The 27,235-nt window shown below is 41.7% G+C and overlaps 1 protein-coding gene across 2 annotated transcripts; it reads right to left on the minus strand.

Moving 5' to 3' along the window:
* Positions 1-26,571, minus strand: LBR (lamin B receptor). 2 transcript variants are annotated; one of them, XM_031016267.3, is made up of 14 exons: positions 26,407-26,571; positions 22,355-22,533; positions 20,519-20,719; positions 18,154-18,237; positions 17,703-17,892; positions 16,439-16,635; positions 13,744-13,798; positions 10,923-11,114; positions 9,794-9,897; positions 8,746-8,871; positions 5,124-5,292; positions 3,085-3,165; positions 2,863-2,985; positions 1-1,967 (listed from the first exon to the last, which is right to left on the minus strand). In XM_031016267.3, exons 2-14 carry the CDS (start codon positions 22,517-22,519, stop codon positions 1,807-1,809), a joined length of 1,848 nt encoding a protein of 615 aa, XP_030872127.2. In that variant the 5' UTR covers positions 22,520-22,533; positions 26,407-26,571; the 3' UTR covers positions 1-1,806. The 2 variants fall into 2 exon arrangements, with proteins under 2 accessions (XP_030872127.2, XP_030872128.2); XM_031016268.3 differs by lacking the exon at positions 8,746-8,871 and having other exon boundaries at positions 26,407-26,568.
* Positions 26,572-27,235: the final 664 nt, after the last annotated feature.

The following is a 27,235-nucleotide window of genomic DNA, read 5'->3' on the forward strand; positions in this document are numbered from 1 at the left end:
TGATCAAAAGGTTGCTACATTTTATTTTCAACTTAAAACTTCATTATAAAATTTGCCAAATAAACACGTCAAAAACAAAATTAAAAACAAAGTGTAGCCGATATCCAGAAATTGCAGCACTGTATTGATAAAGGGCTCTTTTCATTACCAGGGAAAGAATTTAATGTCCTTCCTTCCTCCCCAAAAGCTTCCTTGGTGCAATCCAGTACAGAAAACGCTGGGACACCACTTTCTGATGCCAGGAGAAAAGCAAAATTAAAAAACTGCTTGCACACATTAGCACTGATAAAACAATGACAATTTCACTAAAAGAATGTTTAAAGACTACCGGATGCTAGAGCAAACCAACTTCATGACTGCATTAACATAAGCTAAGTTACATACACTTCAAATGCAGTATAGAATTAACACTGCATATCTAAATGGCTCATATATAAAATGTGTAATTAAAACGCAAACATACACACTATGTTTATTACATTCCCCTACATTGAAAGTACTGAGAACAATTTAACTCTGAACACAAAAGTTTAGTGAATTTGCTACTGTTCCATTACAGGACAATTAAAAATGAGACTATATCAACTTCACTAGAATTTAATTGCTAAAGCTACCTTATGCACATCTATTAAACTAAAAGAAACGACTTTAACCCCTTAAGTTGTTTTTAAGATAGCACTCCTTTACAGGGAGTCAAGTTTTGTAAATATAAAGGATATATAAAAAATACAGTATAAACTGCATAAGCTTAACAGTAGCAAAAACACTGATGAACTTTTAAAAAGTCAAAAATATATAAAAATATTAGCCTGAAATGGCAAATTTTCAAACACCGATCTGTGTAAAAATGTTTAAATATTGATGTTACTCCAAAAATATATACTTATTCTATTTTTTTTCTATTTGCAACAGTTTATAAAGGCAAACAAACACCTGCAATTGAGGTAGCAAAGCCAAATTCACAAACTTTGGATAAAGAAAAATACCCTTCCTATGTTTTAACAGCATCTTCTATACAATAGTGAATGAATTCTAATTGTTCCAAAATTTTTAATTCACATTACTTTACAAAATTTTATTTAAAATACTGAAAATGTTTTGTTAAAAAGACAGTTAGTCCTGACAATCATCTCACATTCAAAATACTGTACAAAAAAATCTGAAGTCACCATATATTACAAAAAACTAAGCTATGTATTTACATTTTCAATGTAGTTTTAGAAGTTGAGGTTAAGCCAACTGCTACAAATGGTCTCCCTTAAGCAGTGTCTGCTAATAATCTCATCGCTTTTCACTTTCAGCATTTAATATAGGCCCTTCTTTTTGCTTTCAAATTATATAATTAGTAAAGGATTTAAAGAAAAACAAATGAAAATTCTATTCTCTTACTGAATAAAACATAAATGTACTTTAAATGGAACAGTGTTTTCATTTAAGAAAAACCAACTGGCAAAAAAAATCAAAATTTGAAAAGTAATCAGAAACCATAAACATCAATAGTATTCTTCACGGTACATTTATATTAAGACTGTCTTCTGTTTTCAGATTAAGGGTTGAAAATTTCCCATTAAAATGCAAATTCTCACATCCTGACTTGTATTTTTCCTATGTTAACTGTAATTTAATAAAAGTAAACATGGCTATATTAAAAGATCAACTACTCGGCTCTACAGTCCTGACTCAAAAAGAAAAAAAAAAATTACAGACCCTGTCAGTGCAACAAAAGAAAGTTTTGGATTTTTTTCCTTGTTTTTGCAAATGGCAGCTGGAATTGCAGGAGTATTTTGTAGAAAAGCCAGAAGAGCATTAGTAGATGTATGGAAATATACGGTAGGGCACACGCTGACAGTACTTTTCCCAAGCCACGCCGTATTTCTTCTTACAGTGGTACTCGTCACGAGCTTCTCGGTGGACAAGCAACATGGTGAAATAAATTATGTAGAAATAAGGCAGAATGTGGTTAAAACCTGTGGATAATAATTGTACACAGTATTAGATATTTTTATTATCACTACAATGTATTTTTTCCTGCTTTCCCCCAAATTCTCTAAAAATGGAACCACAAGGTACTTCATTTTCTCTAATAATGACGAGAATAATTAAACAAGTCTGTAAAATCCCACTGGGAAGTGGCAGAAGGTCGTATCTAAATTAGAAGCTACTCAAAGACTGATGAATCCATTCTAACAATCCATCACAATCAAAACATCTGTCCTCATAGTTAATACACATCTCTCCATTTCTCGCCCTTCTTCCCCCAGCAAAGAAGATAAACTGCTGTCCTCCACCACAGGTTGGGCCACCAAACAGGCAGCAGGCACGGGCCAGCTCCCCCACCTCCACCAGCTCCCCTGGATCCCCCTGCTCCCCCAGTTCCCCCAGCTCCCCCGGCTCCACCAGTACCTCCAGCTCCCCCTGACACCCCAGCTCCCCAAGCACCTCCAGCTCCCACAGCTCCCCCTGCTCCCCTGCTTCCCCAGCTCCCCACGAGGCCAGACACACAAAAAGAAAAACAGAATCTCTTTCTCTTCTTAAAAACCAAAGTTTTTCCCAATCTATGTAAACTGAATCATGAATTAAGAAGCTGAATTAATTTCTATATATTCTACTTAGAAAAAAGCTATCAGGCACAGCTGAAAACTTAAAATATTGCTTTTAGGCTTAAAGTAAAACTTCAGGCTCTGTGAATTCCCAATTCCCCTCAGAAGCCAGAGGAGCTTCTACAGAGGCCAACCTCACAGTAGAAAAGGGCGACAAAAAGACTCACACCCACCTTGGCCACACTGTCCCACACAAAGGACACACACACACATCTTTCTGGCGGCTAAAAGGGTCAAACTAGCACTCTTCTGAAATGCTTACCACATGGGAGGGACCACGCCAAGGCCATGATGAGATCACCCAAGTAATTGGGGTGGCGAACAAAGCCCCACCATCCAGAAACTAGAAGATTTTTTCCCGTTGAAGTATGAATGGTTTTTAAATCTATATAAAAATAAAAGTACATTTTTAATGATGTCGAGACAAAAAGAAAAATAAAACCTTCATGTAATATATATAATATAAACATAAATCAATACTTACGTGCAAGCTTTGGATCACTGGGATTTTTCCGGAATGCATTTTTCTGAGAATTTGCACTTCGGAAGATTACATAACCACAAACTGCAATTTTAAAATATTTTCCTATGTTAATAACTTAGTTATACTCTAATGCTTAATAGCATCTGTAATTTCTCTTAAAAATGATTTCTATGCTCTGAGGAAATTTCCAAAGCAGACTCCTAGGCTCAAGAGATCCTCCTGCTTCAGCCTCCCAAAGTGCTGGGATTACAGGCATGAGCCACCCCACCTGGCCTGATTCTTAAGAACAACTCAAAAACTCTAAATCCCACTATGTAAAAAGATGGTAACCCTTCCGAAATCTATCACACTACTTTAATCATCCACCTAGGAAACGCTCTGAAGGCAAAACAAATATAGTTACATCCATGAAAGAGATAAAATCTAAGATAGCCTACATTACAATAAAATCAATACTAGAGTTCAGTATAATCAAAATTACAAGCTCGATCATCTGTTAGTTATACCTACTGGCCATGGCACAAACATTTTATTATCAAACACTAGCTTAGAATCAGCACCAGAACATCCTGCACTTTAAATACATGCTGAATCCCACTGTAAGTCTATAAGTTCCTAATTTTATCCAAATTTCACAATGTCAAAAATCAATCTATCACTGACATTTAACTATTATATAGTCGATCCTCAATAAACTAGTAAGAGAATAACTTTACTTCCTGCTTTGGTTTGAATGTGTTCTCCAAAGTTCACGTGTTGGAAACTTAATCCTCAATGCAACAGTGTGGAGAGGTAGCACCTTTAAGAGATGATTAGGTCATGAGGGTTCCGCCCTCATGGACAGATTAATGTGGCTATCACAGGAGTGGGCTCAGTATCTCGAGCGGGTTGGTTATAAAAGTATGTTCAGCCCCTCTTGCTCTTCCTCACTCTCTCTTGCCCTCCCTCACTCTCTCTTGTCCTTCCACCTTCCACCCTGGGATGCTGCAGCAGAAGGGGTCTTGCCAGATTCCAGCACCATGCTCTTTGACTTCCTGGCCTCCAGAACCATCAGCCAAATAAATTTCATGACAAATTACCTAGTCTCAGCTATTCTGTTCGAGCAGCACAAAACGAACTAAGACATTCCCCATTTTTAGCTGAACTATAAAATACACTGTCTTGAATAATAAAATGGATGACATGGACATCCAAACCACTGGTGAAACTAAATCTTAATTTTAACCAATGGTTTGAACTTCTTCTACTACAGATACTAACTTGTGTAGCAAAACTATCTGTATTTGCAGTTCACTGCTAATTTTCCCTGCGCAACCTCTAGTAGAAGTGTTTAACGAACAGTGTAAGAACAATGAAAATTCATCCTGAAGTAAAATCCATGACTGACCCTGGTGGACCGCAGCTGCAGCCAAACTGGACTTCTCAGTCTTTCCCAACCTCATCTCACACTTCCCCACCACACACCCTTGCTGAGCTGTTCCCAGTGCCTGACTTTTCGATCTCCCCATCCCATTTTCCCCTCTAAAACTCAAATCGAACACCATATCCTCCGGTAAGTTCACACTAACGCTCCCCAGAGAGAAGTTCTCTCTCTCTATCTTTAACACCCGTCATCTAAGCCCCTCTTAGTGCTCACTCACACACCTCACAGCAAGGCAGGAATGTCTTATTTCTCCTGTTAGAATGTGAGCTCTATGAAGGCAAGACAAATCTTACTTTATAAGATGCCTACCAGAAAAAGCAGGCACTCAAGAGAAAAGACGTATGGTTACCAAAACAAATTAAAACAACTTAAATTTATTAAATTTAAAAGCAAGATGGTTTAAAATAATCTGTTTCAAGTACTACTGAGAACCCAAGTACGAACCATCCATTCTCTTTGCAAAATGCAGATTTTTTATTACTCATCATAAATGGCTTCAAATTGAGCTAATGCTGGCCATTCAAAATGGCATGTTTCAAGTATGTAGACAGCAGGGCATAAAAGCCTCAGTACATAATATTTAATAAATTAAACTGAGACTAAAATTAATACTCACGTTTCAGAACAATAATTAGAGAAGCCATTGGCCAAGACACTTCATTTGGATGACTGACTAAGTAAAAGGCTTGGAAGCTGTAAATAAAGGGAACCCACACCAAGTCTCCAAAAGCCAGCATGAATCCAAATCCATCGTGGATGATGTCCATGGTCGTCAACAACGCTTCCTATAAGGATACAGACGGGGAAAGGGAGAAGGAGCTTCTGTGTTTAAAGTATTCAAATAAAGTACTAGTTTACAGGCAAATGTAAAAAGTGCTATGGGCGGGTCCACAACCAACATTTTTTTGTTAAAGGGGAGAGAGATCTGGTTCCCCTGGCCTGCTAGGTCTTTCTGCCGTCACATTCTCCCGTCACGCCAGCCTCTCGCTCATGCTCTGGAGATAACAGATCTCTAAAGCATGTCCCATGCCCCCATGCCCAGGCCCTCCCCTCTGCTGGCAACCCCTCCTCCAACCTCCACATAGGCCCTACACCCTCTGCTGCCCTCCTGACCTGCTGCTCAGACCTGGGCACTTCTCAGATATCACCACCCACCAGTAGGCTGCAGTAATTGGGTTACTGTGCTTGTCTAGTCACTCTTCACTACACTAAAAGCCTCTAAAAGACAGAGGCTGTGTGTTTTCACCTTTGCCACCCCAGTCCCTAGCACAGTGCCCGCCATGGAGAGAAGTGTTCAAAATATGCTTGCTGAAGGAATAAGATCACCAACTCTTTTTGTTTCAATTCCACATGGACCAATCTCATTTCTGTTCATAATCTGGCATTTCATGTAGATTTTCCACAGAAGAAATTAAGCTGCCTGGCAACATGGTGAACTGACAGCTTCGCTTCTCATGTAAATTAATAAAAGTGCATTACTCCCTGGTGATTTGGTTAGCATGAGCCAGATCGCCTCTGGACCAGGATACGGGCAGGCCAGACTCTAGAATACGGAAACACCACCAAGGTCAACACTCTGAAGGTCTGGCCTAAGGGAATCTCTAAACTACCCAGAACCTCAGTACAGACCACTGATGTAGAAATATTAGCCAGTATAAGCTCTGTTGGAGAATCAAAGTTCTAGGTTAAAGAAAAAGAGTGGTACCTCCAAATAGCATTTTTTTCCAGAAAAGAAAGCAAATAGGCCATGGAACAGAAAAACAGATGTCACATGCAACAGAAAAACCAATCTCACAAAATCTAGCTCCTTAGGCTTATACTCTTTAGTTACCAGAGTACTTTATTCTCTTTAAAAAAAAAAATTGACATGTAATAATCGTACATATTTATGGGGTACACAGTGATGTTGCAATACATGTAATATATAGTAGTCCAATCAGGGTAATTAGCATATCCATCATCTCAAACACATTCTTTCTTTGTGTTAGGAATATTCAATATCCTTCTAGCTATTTGAAACTATGTATCACTCTGTTAACTATAGTCATCCTACAGTGGTATAGAATACTAGAACTTACAACTTACTCCTATCGAGTGGTAATTTTGTATCCTTTTAACAAACCTCTCCCTATCCTTCCCTTCCCCCTACCCTTCCCACCTTCCCATATCCTCTGTTCTACTTTATACTTCTATGACATCAACTTTTTTAGTGCCCACATATAAGTGAGGACACACGGTGTTTTAACTTTCTGTCCCCAAGAGTGTCTTATTCTTCTCTCTCAAGGCCTGTGATCTGATTCCTGGTCCAAAAGAGGATAAAGGTGACAAATTGGTGGGAGCAGATAAAAGCAGGTGTGGTGAGTGGCAGTGAGAGGGCAAAGGGTAAGCACCCAATGCCGGGTAGGAGGAGGACTTTAGCCCCACCAGCTCCTGAGCCCCAAAGCTTTCACAGGACGGCTCAGAGGAAGGGTCATGCATATTTAAACAGGTAGTCTCAGTTTTCTTAAGGTATAGCACATTCTTGAATACAGAGGGATTTCTATCAAGTGACCTGACAGAAGTTATTAAGCATCTGCTAATTGCCCAGTGGCATGCCAGAATGCTGAAGAAATCATAAAATACAATCTTTCCTCAAGAAGCTTATTATCATCTGGCTGAGATACTGAGAACAGACAGAAAACAATTTCCTAACTCTAGTTCTCTACCCCTGGGGCTATGTTAATATTGCATTAAGCGTTTTGCCTTAAGATGCAAAAAATTTTCTTTTAACACAAGTCAGTGTTTGGCTAAATCTATAGAAAATATCAACTTCTAAGCCAATTAAAAAGTGACGACCACAACATGGCAGAAAGCTAGTAACAGAAGAAACCAGAAGAAATAATCACTGATCAATGGAAAGCTACTAGAAAGGAGGTTTAAAGAAGCCTCTGAGGTGAGCAAAACTGTGAAATACCATTTGATTTGCAAACTGTAATCTATATGCTCTTTTGGCGATTCATTCTATAACAGCAAACAAAGCTACACTGGTAATAGTAAGTGCATTTACAAAACAGTTGTTTTTTAATTTCAAAAACATGTTTAATTTTGGGTCGACTTGGAATTTTTAAAGTCAATTTGAAGTGTTATCACCACCTTCACAGCTTCCCAAGCTCTGAGCCAGGGTCTGTGAAGTGGTAGGAGCGCAACAGGAACCCGTAATTAGCGGATAGCACTAATCCCACTGCTTGTAATTGAGGTTTACCCCAAAGTGGCCCTAATCTTCCTAAATAACAAGGAGATCATCGAAACACCAATATCAAACTTGCGAAGTTGTTCTGACTAAATATTCTCTGCAATTTTGCGTAGAAGGCCAAAATTAAAGACCAGCCAGCAGGGGTGGGGGAGATACACAGTATTGATGACCAAATAATATAACTTTTTTAAATGTTCCAGGCTCAAAGAGAAAAGGTCTTCTCTCAAAATGTCAGCAGATTGTCTCAACAGACTGTCACTAAAACTTGTTTTGGAACATTATGATGTACAGCTGCCAGATTTGTTTTTAATATGGAAAGAAAACTAGACTTGGAATTTGGAGATAATTACAAAGATAACAGTAAATACGATAAAATACTTGTAAAATAAGCCTGAGGAAGACAAAATTTTTAAAAGGAATATGCTGGCTGAGACAGAGAAAACAAACAAAACAGTTACCAGTCTTCAACTAGTAGAAAGACTAATCAATGTATGAAAAAAGACACAAGATGGAAACTTAGCCTTATTTCAACTGGTTTCCTCAATGCATCTTGATTTCTGATTTTACATTCATCTAATTAGAGCTAGTCTTTGTATTTTAAAACATTAACAATAAAACATCTCCCCCATTATTTAAAAACTAGGTGACTCTTGACAATCCAAGAAACACCATTCTAATTTAGTAATCATCCATTTTCATGTGATACCATAATTACCACCACCCACAAAAACAAAAGCAAGATCCACCAATCTTAAATATTTAGAATATTACTTTGAAACACAAGAACAGCTGATCAACACCGAAGCACTCCCAAATGCCTAGAAACTTCCCACCTGTCAGTGCTCCCTCGTCAGCTTCGCATGGATGGCCTCGTCCTCCTCACAAGCAGCCTTGGAGGCAGGCCATGCTCCCCTCACTTTGTGTGCAAGAAGCCGAGGCTCTGACAGGTCACTCACCCACTCAAAGCTATCTGACTCCAAGGCCTCGGCTCTTAAAAATTAATTACCTCATTCCAGAGAGCATCCACCACATAGAGAAGCTGGAAACTATTAACTAAAATCATGGCCAAGGATGGAACAGCACGGTCCTGTATTTTCATTTCAGCCAAAAGCATCACCAAGTTAATAACCACCTGAAACAAAAGGGGAAAGTATATAGCCTCAAAGCACCTCCCCAGAGACCTTAGCACTACAAAGGCATGAGTGAGCTTCACAGCTGAGACACCTGGCAGACGCCACCGTTAACTCCTACCCACCACCAGGAATAAGACATCTCAGCACCATGGGCCCCTGGACCCAATGCACTGAGAAGGACACAGCTATCATTTCTGTGTTCCTGTCACAGTGGGTAACTTTACCACAATCAAAGAGAACACTGGAATGACCCAAACTGAGGGACACTTACAAAATAACCAACCAGTACCTTCCAAAAAGTATCAAGGTCATGAGAGACAAGGAAAGCCTAAACAACTATTAGACTAGAGAAGACTAAGAAGGAATAACAACTAAATGTATTGTGGAGTCCTGTCGAGGTTCCTGGAACAGAAAAAGGACAACAGCAGAAAAACTGGTGAACTCGACTGAGGCCTGTGGACTTGGTAACTAATGCTGTCACTATGTTAATCTGCTGTTCTTCATCATTACACTACGGTTTCCTCCAAGGTTAATGTTGTGAGAAACAGAATGAAGGGTGGAAGGGAACTCTTTGCTCTATATCTGCAACTCCAAGCCTAAAACTAGGTAAAATTTAAAAAGGAGGAAAATGCATTTTTTCTTACATTAATTCATCCACACTATCACTTTCCTACATAAATATAAACTGATATAATAAAAATAAAGCAAAGAAAAGTTATTTAATTTGTCATAACCTGTAACAGGGCATCTTAAACCTCTGGAAAATACTTACAAGAAAGTATTTTGATAGATTTATGGAAAGCCATAATTATCCCTAAAAATATACCACCCACTGCTTATTTTTGAATGGTCTACATTTCTTTCTAGCAGTTAATTAGACCTATTGAATTGAAATTTAGAAAGAAAAAAAAACAGACATACCCATCCAATCAATCCGGGGCGCAATTCACAAAAGTATTTGAGATCAAAAGTACCAATTCGAGGGTTTAATTCACGGCCAGTGAAGAAATCATAGACAGCATTTCCTGAGAAAGGAAAAGTGTTTACCCAAACAGCATTCCAAACCCAGTCAGGAGGCTTTACAACGGCACTGCCGCCCACTATCCAGGCTCACAATTCCACTGCCTGCAAGAGCCTGAGCAGGGCTCTGGTGGTGAGAGGCAGACAGGACGGCACAGACGAGGGGAACCAGGAGATGCCTGACCAACTGAAAAGGCAGTTGCTCCAGCCTTTGGGGGAGCCGGGGGCCCAGATACCCCAGGTTTCTTAAAAAAGTTAACCAAAATCATGGGGGCCCCCCCAAAGGACTTTACACTCCATTTTCTTTAGATAGGCGACATTTTTTTATATTGAAATACTTTAGGTCAGCATCAACCAATTTGTAACCTCTCGTTTCTCGTTTTTTGTTTGTTTTGTTTTGAGATGGAGCCTCGCTCTGTGGCCCAGGCTAGAGTGCAGTGGCACAGTCTCGGCTCACTGCAACCTCCGCCTCCCACGATCAAGCGATTCTCTTGCCTCAGCCTCCCGAGTAGATGGGATTATAGGTGTGCACCACCACGCCCAGCTGATTTTTGTATTTTTAGTAGAGATGGGGTTTCACCATATTGGCCAGGCTGGTCTCAAACTCCTGACCTCAGGTGATCCGCCCGCCTTGGCCTCCCAAAGTGCTGGGATTACAGGCATGAGCCACCTCGCCCGGCCAGTAACCTCTGTTGTTTTGTTTTTGTTTTTTAAAGAGTGTTTACTATTTTGGACAAAGAAATAATATTTCTCATAAGTCAAAATGCCTGTAAGTTTACTAAACGTCTTACTGTCATCAAGCAACTGCAAAAAAAAAGAAATGAGTAAGAAAGTATGAAGGTAAAACAAAAATATTTTCTTCCTTTAAATTCATATCTCTTTAACGTTTTTCTTCATCTTTTCATTTTTTCTTACTTCTCTTCATTTCCCAAAAATGAAGTTAGAAAAAAAGCAATCTATTCAAATCTGGAAATGGCTGCTGGAGGGCTCTGGGACGCATTCGTCCAACATGCAATTCATCACTGCTCACCAGAGCTGGCAGGCGACAGGTCATTCCGGGGCGCTTTCAAAGAGCGCATGTAGAGATACACACTCAAGACCACACAAAAAACAGTGGCCGCAAGTGCAAACTGAAGAAAATGACTGTACACGTAATGAAACTCTACGCCCTGGAAGAGAGATGTTCCGATGACTGCAGATGTCAGGATAAAAGCGTAGAATCCTTTAAAAAAAAAAAAAAGGAAGTGGAAAATTAATATTAACCCAAGGCTCACATGAAACTTACGCCACTATGAAACAATGCAATGTTCATTTTTAAAGTCTTAATTTCATTATTCAGACTAAATACACACAAATATGCAAATAAGCAATGTCTGAGGTATAATTTTCAATATACATACCATTATCTCTTGTAGAACTTTCCAAATAGTTTAACATATTCTTTTTCAGTTCAAATGGTCACTATTTGCTTTTAATTAAGGGAAAACAGACAAGAAGTGCAACCTGAAAATTCCCACAATCCAAACTCTCAGGCACAAAGTCAAATGGCTAATTATTAACAGAGCTGGGCCAAACACATATTTTAAAGTCTAATGCCATTACCTAAGGGGAGGGTATTATGCACCCACCAGGGGTCAGGCACCGAGCTAGGTTGGTAGTTACAAAATTATAAATATTTATACTTAACCAAGTTGCCAATAATGGTTTCAAAAGATTCTAGTAAAACTCTATCATCCAGAACAGAGATCTTAACATGCCACCCGCAGAAAAGATGCCACAACACAAATACCCGAGGCTAGGCAGGGGACTGTGAGTACCTGGGGGGTAGGGACAGCAGGCGGGGACATTCACGTGCAATGCCAAGTTAAAAAGCACCCGCCCTGTGAGGCTCCACAGAACTCTCATTCCGAGCTAGTCCTGCAGCCACATAGAAAGGCTCACTGGAAGATCCAATTTTTTTCTTTTGGCTAAAGAAATAGTTTTGCTTTCAAAGGAGCTGAGTGCCTCAAAGAGCTGTGCTCCTAAAAAGTCATCAAATCACATTTGGATAAATGGTCAAAAGCAAAAAAGAGGTAGCTGTTATTTATATGAGAATTCTAAAACCAAACCTTTTGTAAAGTAAAATAGTTGTCTCAAATTATCTGAATCCACATTTTCCACAAATACTCCAAACAATAACTTCTAAATTCTGACTTTTAAAAATATTCATTTACCTTTCATAAAATGTATATTTTAAAAAAGAATGGTTAGATAAAGCAGTCTTTTGCTCTCTAGCCTATGTGGACTAAAAATAATCATCCAAAATGTCTTAGGAACCTCCTTAGTTAATAATCGCAAAATCTCGAAAAGAAATCTCAATACTTGAACCAGAGTAATTAGACGAGGAAATTTTTAAAAAGGATCAAGCAACTTGGCCAGCCACTCCCCCACTGGCTCCAAGAGCTCCATGTCCAAGTACCGTGCTCAGTCTCTGAATGTACCACACCCCTCAGAGGGAAGTGAAAATATAACACAAGACTACTTAGAAAAGAATTGGTGCCTGCAGAGAAACACACAAAACACTGAAATCAAAGGACCTGGCGGCAAAGTCAACAACCCACCTCACCCCAGACTCACCTTCCCTGGTGTGGTAAGTGAACCACCAGAGGGAGGGAGGGTGCCAAAGGTTCTAAAACTTGCTCCATCAGCAAAGAATTTGGTAAAAGCAACAAAAAGTCTGACAATACCAATGATAAGTATTAAGCACCCACCAGGGGTCAGACTCTGGAGCTGAGGGAGATGTTTTATCACATGACTGGCACTAAAAGGCAGAAGGTGTCTAAACTATCTTTGGCTTCCCCTTTAGAACCCAGCGGAGTGATTGCAGACAGAGTAGATGCTGCGTAAGTCTCTAAACAAAGTATCCAAAGTTAAAAAATGAAGAATTGAAAGGATAAAAAGTTCATCCATTACAATATATAATGTAATTCTCAAGAAAAGGAAAACACTCTACTCCATCTTGTCAAATGGAAAATCATTCAAGGATGACTACAAAATAGATCTGTACTTTGCCAAAGTCTTCAAATGACAAAGCTGGACTGATGCACTCAGCACATGCTCTTATAGTGCGAGGTGCCGGACCCACAGGGAGCAAGGTCTATCCATTTATTGAGCTGCCCAGCAAGCTCACAACTCATCCATCCAGCACTCACATATGAATGAGCACCCACTACATGCCCATTTTCCTAGCACCAAGGGTGTCACAATGAACATAGCCAAGTCCTAGCCCATGAAGCCACATTCTAGTGGAGAGACCCTAATGAAGAGACAAATACACTGATGTGTGGAGGCACAAATGTCAGACAGAAAAACAAAACAGAGCAGGGGAGAGAAAGGGACCTGAAGGCTTCTCTCAGCAGAAGACAGATGGAGGTGAAGATGCAGGTGTCAGACGTTTGGGGGTAAGTTCTCCAGGCAAAGGCCCAGGAAGTGTGTGTGACGAATATTCAAGGGACAGCCCAGAGGACAAGAGCAAGGACAAGAGCAGCTCACGCAGCAGGAGTGGCCTGGATGCCCGCATCCATGTAACACCTCAGGTGATAAAATCCTAGACAAGTGCAATGATTTCTAACAGTGATGAGCACTATTAAGAAAATAAAACTGGAGAGTGGACAAGAGTGACTAAGAGGCTATGTTACTTTACATGGCATAATTTATACAAGTTGGCTACAGGTATAAACAGTTGCTCTTCCAACTACTAAGAAATAATTTATCACTTACTACTCTGGTCTAATCAGCTTTAACAAAGAGTTTAACACTTAGAAGTTTAAGCTATCAAATCATCAATTTGAGTCTTAAAAAAAGAAAATCACCATTTAATCTATACTTGAGTCTTCTTCCATCAATAAGAGGCGTTCCTTCTACAACCTTAAAAGAAAAAAAATTTACAAATTTACAAAGCACATCACCATCATATATACATATATACACACACACATATATATATTCTAATATCACTTAATTTTCAACACGCCCAAGAAGGAAGATATCTTGTAATAGGGAAATTTAGTAATATGTTTCAAAGGCAAGCCCTTTAATGATGCAATTCCACCTTCAGGAATTTATCTTAAACACAAATTCAGTAATGACTTCCTAGTGTAGGACCAAGCAACTGCAACAGCCACGCTCCCTGCCACACTCCTGTGCACCACCTCAAGACTAAATGTGCTTAAATATCTTTATATCTAGTGGATCCCTAGCTCAAACATCTACCAATGGCTACCATACTCTTACAAAGTAACAGTATGATTCCATTGTCTTCCATTTGTGGGGTCCTTTTCAATTGGGCTCTACCCTGTTTATCCACTCTACTATGACCCAAGTGCTATTCGATGACGCATACTCATATGCTTACTTGCTCTGCTATATATTATATATATATTGCCCATCCAGTTATTTAACCATTTCATGTGATTCTTTTATCTGCAATAAGAGACTGTGAGAAACCAGGTGTGGTGACTCATGCCTGTAATCCCAGCACTTTGAGAGGTCAAGGTGGGAGGATCACTTGAGTCCAGGAGTTGCAGACCAGCCTGGGCAACATGGTGAAATCCCCTCTCTACAAAAATACAAAATACAAAAATTAGCCAAGCCTGGTGGCACGCGCCTGTGGTCCCAGCTACTCGGGAGGCTGAAGTGGGAAGATGACTTCAGCCCAGGAGGAGGTTGCAGATTGCACCACTGCACTCCAGCCTGGGCAACAGAGCAAGACCCTGTCTCAAGAAAAAAAAAAAAAAAAGAGAGAGAGAGAGAGAGACTGTGAGCACGCATCATGCATCAGAACCATCTCCTCTCTTCATTTGGCATCACTCACAGCATTCAGCACAGAGATACCCACAGGCACGGTACCCAACAGAACTGGCTGAGTAAAAAGTCCACTTGCCCAATGCAGCCACGTTTTACCCCACAAAATAACAATTCAGAAATGTAGCAATTCATTTCAAACTGTAAAATATAAATATAGTATCATTTGCTCTGGGCTAAACTACTTTATCCTATCATTAGCTACAGATTTCATTAGCTAGCATTCCTCCTCTCCCAAGAGAAACCTAAAAGCTGTTTGAGATCACAGGATTAGTAAAATGCCACATGCTAATTTCAGATGATCCTTATCTATTAAAGGAGTCTACTAAATGCTGTGTTAGGCTTTAATCTGTGAATATATAGATCCAGATATACAGTCAGCCCTCCATATCGACGGGATCCACATCCATGGATTCAACCAACCAGATCCAAAATATTTCGGAAAAAATTGCATCTGAGCTGAATATGTACAGACTTCTTTTTCTTGTCCTTATTCCCTAATACAGTATGATAACTATTTACATGGCACTTACGTTGTATTAGGTATTATAAGCAACCTAAAGGTAACAAAGTATACAAGGAAGATGTACACAGGTTATATACAAATACTATACTATTTCTTATCAGGGACTTCAGCATCCTCAGATTTTGGTATGTACAGGAGGTCCTGGAACCACTCCCCAAGGATATCAAGGGATGACTGCATAATATTAATATATATTTTAATATATATGCTTTTAGTCACTTTAGTCTATGAGTATATACATATATGACTTTAAACACCAAAACTGCTTTCCTTGATACTCTGAAATCACCTTACCCTAAATGAATCTGAATTTAACTGTAGAGGCTTACCGTAGAAATGACTGAAGGTCTTTATCACAAAAATCCTTGCTAGAGCCACTAAAGTTATGGTCTCACTCCACAGTATTAAGCCTGCAGCTCTACCCTCCTATCACTGGCATTCACCAGTAAAACCGATCCTTTGGTTTACAGACAGTTGGCAAACTTGCAAAGCCCTAAGAATAAGATCTTTAAATAAATTATTTATTACTTAGGGAATCTCATGTTTCTTTAAATATATCCAAGTAAAGGATTCTACTGAAAGAAGAAAAAACTACACTTAGCAATGGAGAGACAAATTTTAAAGATATTGCAGGAATCTGAAAACAACGTAAAATGTTCTTGACAACAAGCTTCTGAAAGAGATGAAAATTAGAAACTTTTCATACTTTTTTAAAGTAAAAGATGTAGACTAAAGTCCATCGAGCCCAGCAGCCTATCAATTAATCATTTAAAATGCTGCATCTGAAATGACACATACTAAGAGTGAATTTTTTTTCCATAGCAACCTCCACTGAGAGTCGGCTACTTTGCAAAATAGCCTATTCTTTTCTATTTGGTTTGAAAAGTTACACAAGAAATCTCAATCAGATTTTTTTTTAAGTTCCTCTTAATAAGCAAGTGTTATACAGACAGCACAAGAGAAATGGCTTCATGAACTAAGTTTTGGGAATTATGACAAACAACAGCCTTTAACCTTTAAATTACTCTAAGGCTGGGCAGCATGGCACAGGTCTGTGGTCCCAGCGACTCAGGAGGCTGCGGCAAGAGGATCACTTGAGCCCAGAAGTTGGAGACCCGCCTGGGCAATATAGTGAGACCTCATCTTATTAAAACAAAACAGAATTACCATAAACGTACCTTTCCAATTGGCAGTAGGTAGAACAGGACTTGAATCAAAAACCACAGGAGGTAGACCCCAAATACTCTGGTTTCCCACAACTCATACAAAGCTGGCAAAGGAGGAGGGAAATTCAGAAGACTGGGATCTTTCTGTTTACACATCAACAGCAACAGGAAGAGGAACACAGGCAGGCCAAACATGATGAGAAACACACCTGCAAACAATTCATGAACATTCGAGGCTCAAATTTCAATCTGGTTTATTTATTTAAGAATCATGTTAGATTTTTTAAGATCAGAACTCGTATCTGGCTAACTGTCTGAAACCAATTTCTAATGTACCATCAAAAACTCCCATCTCTACCTGTCACCTCTGGTGGCCTGGCAACCATGGGCATCAAAGTAGTAAAATAAATAAATAAATAGAAAGAAAGAGGTCCAACATTGAATAGCTACACCCACCTCAGAAACCAAGCTCTGAAACATTTGACCTCCAACCACTAAGGAGCGAATGTGTTGAAACTCCAGCAAACTGAAGATCAGAACATCTAAAAATTATCAGCCTAATCTTAACAAAAAACTTTATATTCCTCAGTTTCTAACAATTAAAATAGTGTCACATTCATGTAATGTGTGCAGATTTTAAGTGATGCTGGACAGCATCTGTAACAGGCCAGCTAGCCAAAGGTTATAACAAAATACAAAGCAATTAAGCCATGCAGGATTTTGAGCCATTTGGACAAGAAGTCTTTTCTTTTACTAGCTCATAAAATTTCATCAGTTCCACCCACTTAGTAACTCCAAAACTGCACACTTCAGATCTTTGACCCTCACAATCAACCTGCCTAGCAGGTAGGGCAGCCTCCAGGATCCCATTTTATGCAGGCAGCTGAGGCCCACTGCTAGCCCCTGCCGCCTCAGGTCTGATTACTAGCAGAGCTCTCTGTCCCTGATAAGTAACCATCTATGCTATACAAACTCCCAGATCAACCTTCCTTTATCACTTCTTTGTACTTCTGTGCTCAAAACCTCTGAACAGACTGCTAAAAGTTTTAAACACAGCTACAATGGCATCCTTTCTACTCCATAATCCCCCAAAATGCTCCCACCTCAAGCCTTTCCACCCACTGTTCCTTCTCTGGAAGGCTCTTCCACAGGTTCCCACCAGGCTCATTACCTTGCCTGCCTCAGATGTCTTCAGAGAGGCCTTTCCAGTTCACTTTGTGGCAACCACCCCTAGCCCACCCCACCTGCCCTCTCTGGGCCCAGCTCTGAGGCCTACCAGGTACTCCTCCAAACTCCAAGTCCTTTGCCCGGATGGGGGTCACTTCAAAGGTTCTTGCTGCCAGTTCTTTTGCAACGTATTTTTCTTCCTTAGAATCTATTTCTTCTAATTTGACTTCTTCTCTTCTTGGACGAAGGCTATACTGTGTTGCTATGTAACTGCTTTCTTGTGACAAACTGAATTTTTCCTAAATGAAAAATTTAAAAATTAAATATCTGCAGTGAACAATTACCACTAATGCTACTGCATTAACTATTTCAGCATCTCAATACAGCTATACACTAGTAAGAATAAATTTGTGAAATTATATTCAGTCTTAATTTAAGGACAGAATTTTAGAAGAGGTTATAAAATATTACAATTTTCAACGTGCTTCTCAAGGGAGAGTCACTTTTAACCAAAAAAAAGAAAAAAAAAACAACCAAGATGAAAGGGAACACTTTCCCACCTGTGTATTTTTATGAGGTACATCATTTCTCTCAATATGTTCAGGCTCCCCATTATATCTGCTGATGCTATTTCCAAATGGCTTCTAAATTGAAGAATATAAACATTTAATCAAAAGAACTGTAACTTATTAAAAAGAAACATGATGGTAAAAACTTACTGTTTTGGAATCAAGCAATAAAACAGATTTTTCACAGCCTTAATTCTGAAGAATTTAACCCTCATTTTGTTAAAAATGAAAAGGAATAAAACTGACTAGAATTTCCCAGTCTCTGAAATACTGGATAGATTTCTACATAAAATCTTTCATCTGGCCAGGCACGGTGGCTCACACCTGTAATCCCAGCACTTTGGGAGGCCAAGGCGGGTGGATCACCTGAGGTCAGGAGTTCAAGACCAGCCTGGCCAACATGGTGAAACCCTATCTCTACTAAAAATACAAAAAAATTAGCCACGCATGGTAGCGGGCACCTGTAATTCCAGCTACTTCGGAAGCTGAGGCAGGAAAATCTCTTGAACCCGGAGACGGAGGTTGCATTGAGCCAAGACCGCGCCATTGCACTCCAGCCTAGGCAACAAGAATGAAACTCCGCCTCAAAAAAAAAAAAAAAAAAAACTTTCATCTTTCACGTAATCAGACTGAATGTTATAATTTCATTGATAGATTTTAGGGGTATTTACTATGAAAGATAGAGAAAGTAAAAATTGGTAAATTAGTTCATTAACTGGATAAAAAACAAAAGACATTCAAAAAGACATTCACTGCTCCAAAATAGCCAATAATGGAAAACTAAGAAATAGTGGGTACTTATGCAACACACAGTAGGCCCAAGGCTCTACCAGTAAGAAGCAAAGCTTCTGTGGTTCTTGTGACACCAGGACTGTAAGATTACACTGTAAAAATATAGCAGTCACTAAATATTAAAAATGAAAGGATAACAAAGTATCACACAGCATCTATTCCTGGAGTCCCTGGGTGGTAAAGAGAGCCACTAATAGTTAAAATGTTCGAATTCAAAATATAAGTTAGAACAGTAAGTTGAAAATGTCTGACAGCCACATTCTCCAAAAAAAAAAAAAAAAAATTATAATACTCAGAATGAGAACCTGAGCATTCATACACTGATACTACTATAAACTTTCTTGACGCAATCTGGCAATATGTATTAAAAGCCTCAAATCTGCACCATACAGCTGACCTAGCAGTTCCACTTGTAAGAATCCATCCTAAGGAAATAATCAGATGTTACATAAAAATACTTGTTTGTAATAGCGAAAATATGGAAGGAAAAACACTAAATGTCTATCATTGACAGAGCTGACTTTAACGATTAAGTTACATCTATACAATTTACCATTTATCCATACTATAGAATACAACAACAAAAATGATGTAGAAAAATGCACTCTGAAAGGTTATCCCAATATTTTAAAATCTCTTAAAGCTGACTACAGAGCAGTATGTATATAATCCAGTTTTTAAAGTTTATTAAAAGTCTGTTGCCAGGCGCAGTGGCTCACGCCTGTAATCCCAGCACTTTGGGAGGCGGAGGCGAGTGGATCACGAGGTCAGGAAATCGAGACCATCCTGGCTAACACAGTGAAACCCTGTCTCTACTAAAAATACAAAAAATTAGCCAGGCATGGTGGCGGGCGCCTGTAGTCCCAGCTACTCGGGAGGCTGAGGCAGGAGAATGGCATGAACCCAGGAGGCGGAGCTTGCAGTGAGCTGAGATTGCGCCACTGCGCTCCAGCCTGGGCGACAGAGCAAGACTCTGTCTCAAAGTCTGTGTGCCTTCTATCCAGAAAAGAGGTTAACATTAAGTGAATAGAAGATTACTTTTATTCTTTTTACTTAACATACTTTGTCTTTGGTCTACTATCTAAAATACTATTTGTACAAGATCTACAGGCTCCATGCACCCTGATATTTCAAAGCTTACATCTTGAAAGTAATTCCACTAAAATCATCTTTGAATAGGTAAAGTGATAAAGTACAATGATGCTAAGAGTAAGAATGTTTCTGTAATACAGGTTTGTCTTACCATTTCATACATGACACGAACTTTTATACACTGTAAAAACCTTGCGCAGTTCAATCTACAAGCTACATCTATTTCAAATTTGAACACTGCTTTTTTAAAAACTAAAATATTAAATAGCATTTCTGGTAACTGAAGGACATTCTTTTCCATTGATATTTAAAACTTTCTATTCCAAACATTTGTTTTATATGAAAACTCCCAAAGTCATCAACTTAGATTTGATGTTTCAGTGACATTTTAATATTATTAACGGCAAGTAACTTGAGTAAATATATACATAAAGCGGAAGACAAAAGGCTGTATAAGGATAAACACAAGTACCAGAATCAGCGGAGTCAATTTAACTTCCACTTCCCTCCTTGCTTCCTTAATGTCGGCCTGGTGGGAAGCAGAAGCAGATCGGCGGGCACTTTTAGGTGGTCGACCAGGGGATCGGGAGCGTGACCTTGATCGACTCCCTCGGCGTCTGGAAGGGGAACTGGAAGTTGAGCTACCTTTCCTTTGCCTAAAGGAAGTTAAAGGCTAGAAAGGGGGAAGAAGGCAAAGAGCTTTACCACAAATCATAACACATACAGACAGACCCAAACTAGAAGAGGATAACAAAGGCAGGAACTGCTACCATTAACTCTAAAATCAGCACGGGAAATGTTAGGATCTGAGAATGGATCAGATGAAGCCAACGGAAAATGCTTTCATAATGATCCATCTTTCATGAGACAAATGCAGCCTTTCCATTCCTGTTCTTTGAAGGTATTTCCATGAAACGAATGTATCTAAACCAATTAGCTGTACTTATTTCCAACACCATATGCAAGAAGGGTAATAATTAACATAGATTAAAACTGAGACGACAGGACAAAATAAATTAGCACACAGACCAAAAAAAAAAAAAAACAGTACCACAGTTTCACTCTGAACAAAACACATGAGCAGATCTTGAAAATAAAACATGAGCTTGGATGACTGGGAACTGTTTCACTGTGTCCCCACCTACTCCGAATCTCCTTATGTTGCTTCTAGGGATGTAGACAAATTATGCCCCAGGCCAAGTCCCTCACCCCAATTTTTGTGTGGCCTTCCTACTAAGAATGGCTTTTACATTCTTAAATGATTACAAACAAAATCAAAAGAATAGTATTTCCTGAAGTGTGAAAATTATCCAAAATTCAAATTTCACTGTCCATAAAGTTGTATTGGAACACTGCCATGTCTGCTCCCTTCCATACTGCCTGGAGCCGCTCCCATAAAGTCTAAAATATTTACTTTCTGTGCTTTATTCCTGGTCTAGAGCACTCCAAGTGTCATCCTCAGCCATGGGTCCTAGAAATGCTCGTTACTAATCTGTGCAAGTACCAAAACTGAGAAATAGGTGTATGGAAATGTTTATAGCATTTTGACAAAGTAATCTCATATCTATCAAATCTGATAGTAAAATTGTGAGTCGTTTATTTTGTATGTCTTTATTTTTCTAGTAACTCATTTTTATGGCATTTTATATAAATGTTTGTATACTACGGATCAGATATCTTAAAACCCAGGCCCTCACCAGACAGGTTGAAAAGCCCTGGGCGAGACTCGAATCTAATTAATGTCACTCTCCTGATAAAATCCTTGGTGTTCAGGATGAAGCCCAAACCCTTGGGCATGGAATACAAAAGCCCCTCCAGCCTGGCTCCTGCTTAGCCCTCCCCTACCACCCCCTTCCAGCACTTGGCTGACTGTGTCCCCCAGACCCCTGACTTTGGCATACTGCCCTCTCTGCAGAAACAGCCCCATCAACTGCTGTTTTTCCTGTTTGTTCTCAGCACTTGGCTAGGTGTCACTGCCTCTGAAAGCCTCCCCTGAAGCCCAGGGCTCTTCTCTACCCTTGATACACTCAACACCACCCACAGCAAACTCCAGACACAGAACGTAGTAAACCCAGGGGACCAACAGATGCAAATGGCTGTCTTTCCCAGTAAGTGTGAGCTTCTTGGGAACAAGGACTATGCCTCATTCATACATTCCCAGAGCCAAAAACAGTATGTGACCCAAAGCAAGAGCTCAATCCTCTGCCTTCAAACCGAGCTGAACTGACTATCCTGAGCTTAGAAACCATACTTAGAGTTATTTCCCACTTACTGTAAACACACTCTGATAAACCAAAGGAGCTCTTACCTTAATATCATTCTCTTTCAATTCAAGCTCTGTTCCATCTTTATACTTTACAGTGTAAAGCTGGGAGGTGCTGTTGTGGCTCAGAATTTCTACTTCATAATAAAGTGAACTCCCAGGCCATCGACCTCTTACCACTTCACCATCGGCAAATTTCCTACTGGGCATTTTCTATAATAAACCTGAATAGTTTTAAAGAAAAAAAATTGAGTCAATACATACACATTTATGTATTTGTCTTTTTCCACAGGCTGATCACTAAAATACAGCTTTCCAGAACTGACTGGTCAGGATTTTAGGGCCAGAAAGGCTACATTCAATCTCATTTGGAATCATTTGAGAGGATGATTTAGCCACCGCGGTATCTACGTGACACGAAAGATTAATTATAACAATGTATATAGGCGCCATAAACTCACACTATGTAAAATGTTACCCACCTACCATGATCACAGTTCTTGCTAATCAAAAAATGAGGCACAATCTCACAAAGGACACATTTTCTCATTTGTAAATTTGCGTATCAATTTACAATGGCTTTAAAAATGCATTTAGTTGTATTTTTAACAAATTGCCTTTATTAAAAACAGCAAACTATAAACCAGACTGGGAAAATCAAGGATGTACAATTAACATGACTATAACCCAACAATAGGAAGAAAAATAATTCCACGTCTGTAATGAATAAATTTGGGGGTTATTTAGCTTTCAACTCTTACAGCTAAAGTACAAATGCATACCAAGTAACTCTGCCAACCACCCACCTAAGCCAGGGTGGTTGCCTTCATCCAAGCTCACCTCTCTCAAGCCTACAGCAGACATCAACCCCCAATTATAACATTCTTTTCCTCTGATTCAAAACATGGCCCACAAGCCCCACAATACTCTAAGAATCCACAAGCAATCTGCAAGAACTGCCACTTACGTGAGGCCTGTCTGCCACCCTTTTTGAAATATCAATTGATAGCTGGGTACTTCCAGCTGCCAGACAGTAATGCCGCTCCATCGGCTGGCCAGCGGAATCACATTTCCACACAACAAAACCAGGGCTGCCGACCTTCCCCAGTACCACATGAACTAGCTGGGGCCACGTCCAAGGGGCAGCCAGTAGGACAGATATGAGCTGTCCCCCAAATCACCTTCATTTCACCAACTAAGCACTTCTTGACGTATTGTCCAAGCGTATCAACGTACATTCCTCACTGGCTCCTGTTAAGAGCTGATGATACAATAAAAGCAACATTTAGGAACCTTTGAAGACTCTGGAATTAAGGAGAAAGTTGAATTACCTACCCCAAGGGAGTAGTGGGAGAGTGGGGGGGGGGGAGGCGGGGTGAGGGAGGCCTTTCTTAACCACCACATTTTTTCACTGTTAATCGTCTGTGAAAAAAACTTAACAAGCTCTACTAGTTTACAGAGATGGCAGCTAGGTTGGTAGATGAAAGAAAACACAAGTACTTATCTTGTGATTAGAGGATGTCAGTCAATTAACACATTAGGTAAGAGAGGCAGCTTTCTTCCCTACACCTACCTGAGATTGGGCATCACTGGGGTAATGAATGGGTTTGGGCTTGGAGTAGTGGGGAGGAGCCCACAAGTTTTCGGGATGAAGTCAGGCCTGGCTGAGTCACCTGAGGGGCACTTAGGGAGCAGGGGGGCAGTGAACACCTCTGCATGAGCAGGGGCACAAAAACGGAAGGTGACAACATCCAGCTTTGCCTATTTCAACATTTAGCTCAGAGCCTCCAAGTACAAAGAAAGAGGAAGGAAATGTACCCTCCTTCTCTCTTCTCTTGAGCCCCCTCCTCCTCCCTAGGCCCCCCAAAATCAAACCACTCTTACTAGTACTAGCTCTCCTACACTGGTCAGCCAGAGTTAAAAGAAGGCAATTATGTCTTCCTACAGGAAGATGCTCAAGTTGCAAAAAACTCTCTATAAACTTTTGAAACACAAGCCCTTCAGGACGCAGGGGCTACTCGAGGTTTTAAAAGACCCTTGAACAGTTTCTGCGTGTTCCTAAAAACTTATTTACTGGCATCTTTCCATTGCACTTACACACCACATACACAGTATCTGTGTAATATAAACGCAGGCCAGTGCCAAAAAGATTCTTATCAATTATTCTGGGTTAAACAAGTTAACACATATGGTGGATACCTGTTAGGTCTCTAAAGCTTACTTTTTAAAAGAAGAATTAAGATTTGCTTGAAAAACAAACAAAATGAACCGGCATTCTTCTTAGAAGACCATTATCTTATACACAAATGTTCCAAAAGATCAAGCCAACAACATGATGTGCACCCCCGCTTTACACAAGAGCCACACACAATTGTCAAACGTGAGGATACAGTGCAATCACATCCTAATATACTCCCCCACAGGAGTGAAATAGCCAGGATGGCACACAAAAGCCCCACATTTCTTCATGTCACTCACTATGCACTCACCTACAGGAGTCAAGATACACACAGGCTTTTCTTACAAGAGATGTTTTAGGCAAGTGTGTTTGTAAAGAAAAATTTTGTTCACTGCACACAATGTCCTCATTCGCCATAAACAGGAAAAACACGGAGACCCTCAGGCTTTTCTCTATTAAGCCAGATGCCCGCTAACTTCAGAGTCAACTGGCACTGCAATCCTCACACATTCCAGCTCCGGTATGTTACTGTTTACGAACACAACAATTCTCTGCTCATTAACATTACAGGGGTCTCCAGCCATCTTTCATTCACTTCTCCAAATTCATCTAAACGTGGCATAGAGCAAGACGCTCGAATGACGTTGGACAGCTTCCTTTTCACACCTGAGCCCCGGTAGCCCCACTAGGCAAAATGCAAACAGGAACCCCGGGCCTTGCTCCGCGCCCTTTGCTTCATGAAGCAACAGAAAGGCCACTTTCCTGGCTGTAAAGGCAGAAGCGCCTTCTTCCCCATAAACATCCTTGGGCAGCTCATCATTCCCCTCCTGCTCGTTCTTCTCCCTCTTCTCAGGCAGCCTGAGAAACAAAACTTAAACTGGACTTGTTGCCTAGTCTAAATTAGGATCCCTCTGCTCTTCTCCGTAGCTCCATCTTCTCCCACACACCAGTTACTACAATGCGTAACTACAGATCTACACGTGTTTACGTGCAAGGTCCCCGGGGGCCTGTTCACCCTGGCACTGCCCAGGCGCCGCGCCTCGCGCTGCAGGTGTCCACGCGCGGACCACGGTATCTGCCGCGCCCTCGTGTGAACACCCGACCGGGCCCCGTAATCACTCGGGGAAAGCGCCTTCAACAAAGCCCTCCGCAAGCAAATGCTTTACTAAGTGCCCCTTGAGGCTACTGGCAGTGCGAGGCTGGCTGTCATTAGAACATTTTTCTGAACCCTCAAAAAGGTGAAAAAGCAGGACCGTGCTTTAGCAGGAACACGCACACCCGCCTAAATACCCGATTTTTGAGACTGTCCGGGCGAAGGAATTCAACGCATCGGAGCGAGCAGCCCTGCAGTGTGCCTGGAGAATCACCAAACCGCGACGACCACGACCCTCAAAGCCAGTGACAAGCAGCGCGAATCTAAGCCCACCTCGGCCGCAGCCCCTTCCACGTCCCGCCAGGCCGCCGCGCCCTGTCAGCCTCCTACTGCAGGACCGCGGGGCCGCCTGCTCATCTGTCAGACGGGCGCTCGGAAGGGCCGGGAGCCAGGCTGCGGCGGGGCAGGACAAAGGCGCCCACGAACCCTCCCTGCCGCCGCCGCTCCACAGCCGCGCCGCGCCGCGCCGCCAACATGGAGGGAAACGTCCGCAGTTTAAAACCCCCAGCTCCATTTCCGCAGCGGGCCGGGCTCGGGCGAGCTCCAGCCTCGCCCGCCGCCGCCCCGACCACCCGACTGGGCCAGAAAAGGCGAGGAGGGGAGGAGACGAGGAGGCGAGGAGAGGAGGGGAAGGCCGCCGCGCCAGGCCCTGCGCCCAGGGTCCCCGGCCCGGCCGCTGCGCCGGCCTCGGGCCTCCTCCCCCAGCGGACCCTCGAAGAACGCGCCGCGAGGAGCTGGGAGCAGGGCGGGGGTGGAAGCACTCACCTACGCCAGGCTCCGGCGGTGACACGGACGGCTCCCGGAGAACAGTCGCACAGCAACCCGGCAGCAGTTCCACGCGCGCGACGCTACCCGGCCGCGCTCTCGCGCCCCGCAGTCCCGCAAGCCGGGCGCGCGCCTCCCCGGCCCCGCCTCGCGGCGCTTCTCCCCTCCCCTCGCCTCCCCTCCCCTCCGGCGAGGCCGCCCGGGGATCCCATTGGCTCTTCGACCTTTTGAATCATCCTCGGCGCTGTCGATTGGTCGTGCGCCGTGGCGCGTCCGCCCCGCCCCACCCTGCCTGGGGGCGGGGAGGCCGGTGAGCGGAGGAAACCGAGTCTGGCGGGGCGGCCCGGAGCGCGACGTTTGCCACCGCCTTATCTCAGCCGCCCAGGCGCCCTCGCAGCACACGGAGCCCGCGCGCTCCCGCCCTTTCCCTCCCAGCGCTCGCAGCAGTGTTTGGGGTGCCAGGTGGCTTGGCGAACGAGATTTTTTTTTAAGCTACAAAGAAAACTAATAATACATTCTTAAAGTGATCACCAAAGATCCGAGCTCGAAAGCGTTTCTCGGTAAAACACTATGAGTGCCCTCCTTAGCGTGTTAAAATCCCACAGAAGCCCCTGGACCAAGCAGCGGCATCGAAGGCGACCAGGGGCGCTTTCGTCTCCGCGGCCGCTGAACCTGCGTAGAAGCGAACCCGGACCGATGCTGGGACCGGCGGCGGGAGGGAGGGGGAAGAATGGCCGAGGGCTCCTACGACTTACGCTGCGAGGAGGGGCTCGGTTGTTACCCGAGGTGCTGTCGAGATGCAGTAGAAAATCCCCAACACCGCGGAGCG

Source organism: Gorilla gorilla, chromosome 1 (assembly GCF_029281585.2).
Source record: "Gorilla gorilla gorilla isolate KB3781 chromosome 1, NHGRI_mGorGor1-v2.1_pri, whole genome shotgun sequence".
Taxonomy (NCBI): domain Eukaryota; kingdom Metazoa; phylum Chordata; class Mammalia; order Primates; family Hominidae; genus Gorilla; species Gorilla gorilla.

What these genes read in the sequence shown, in the direction of transcription:
- LBR (XM_031016267.3), bottom strand. Translation starts at nt 22,519, where the DNA reads ATGCCCAGTAGGAAATTTGCCGATGGTGAAGTGGTAAGAGGTCGATGG. An exon ending in TACCTCATAAAAATACACAG is followed by an intron (nt 17,893 to 18,153) that starts GTGGGAAAGTGT and finishes TTTTTCATTTAG; the next exon opens with GAAAAATTCAGTTTGTCACA. An exon ending in CAGTGATCCAAAGCTTGCAC is followed by an intron (nt 2,986 to 3,084) that starts GTAAGTATTGAT and finishes ATTTTTATATAG; the next exon opens with ATTTAAAAACCATTCATACT.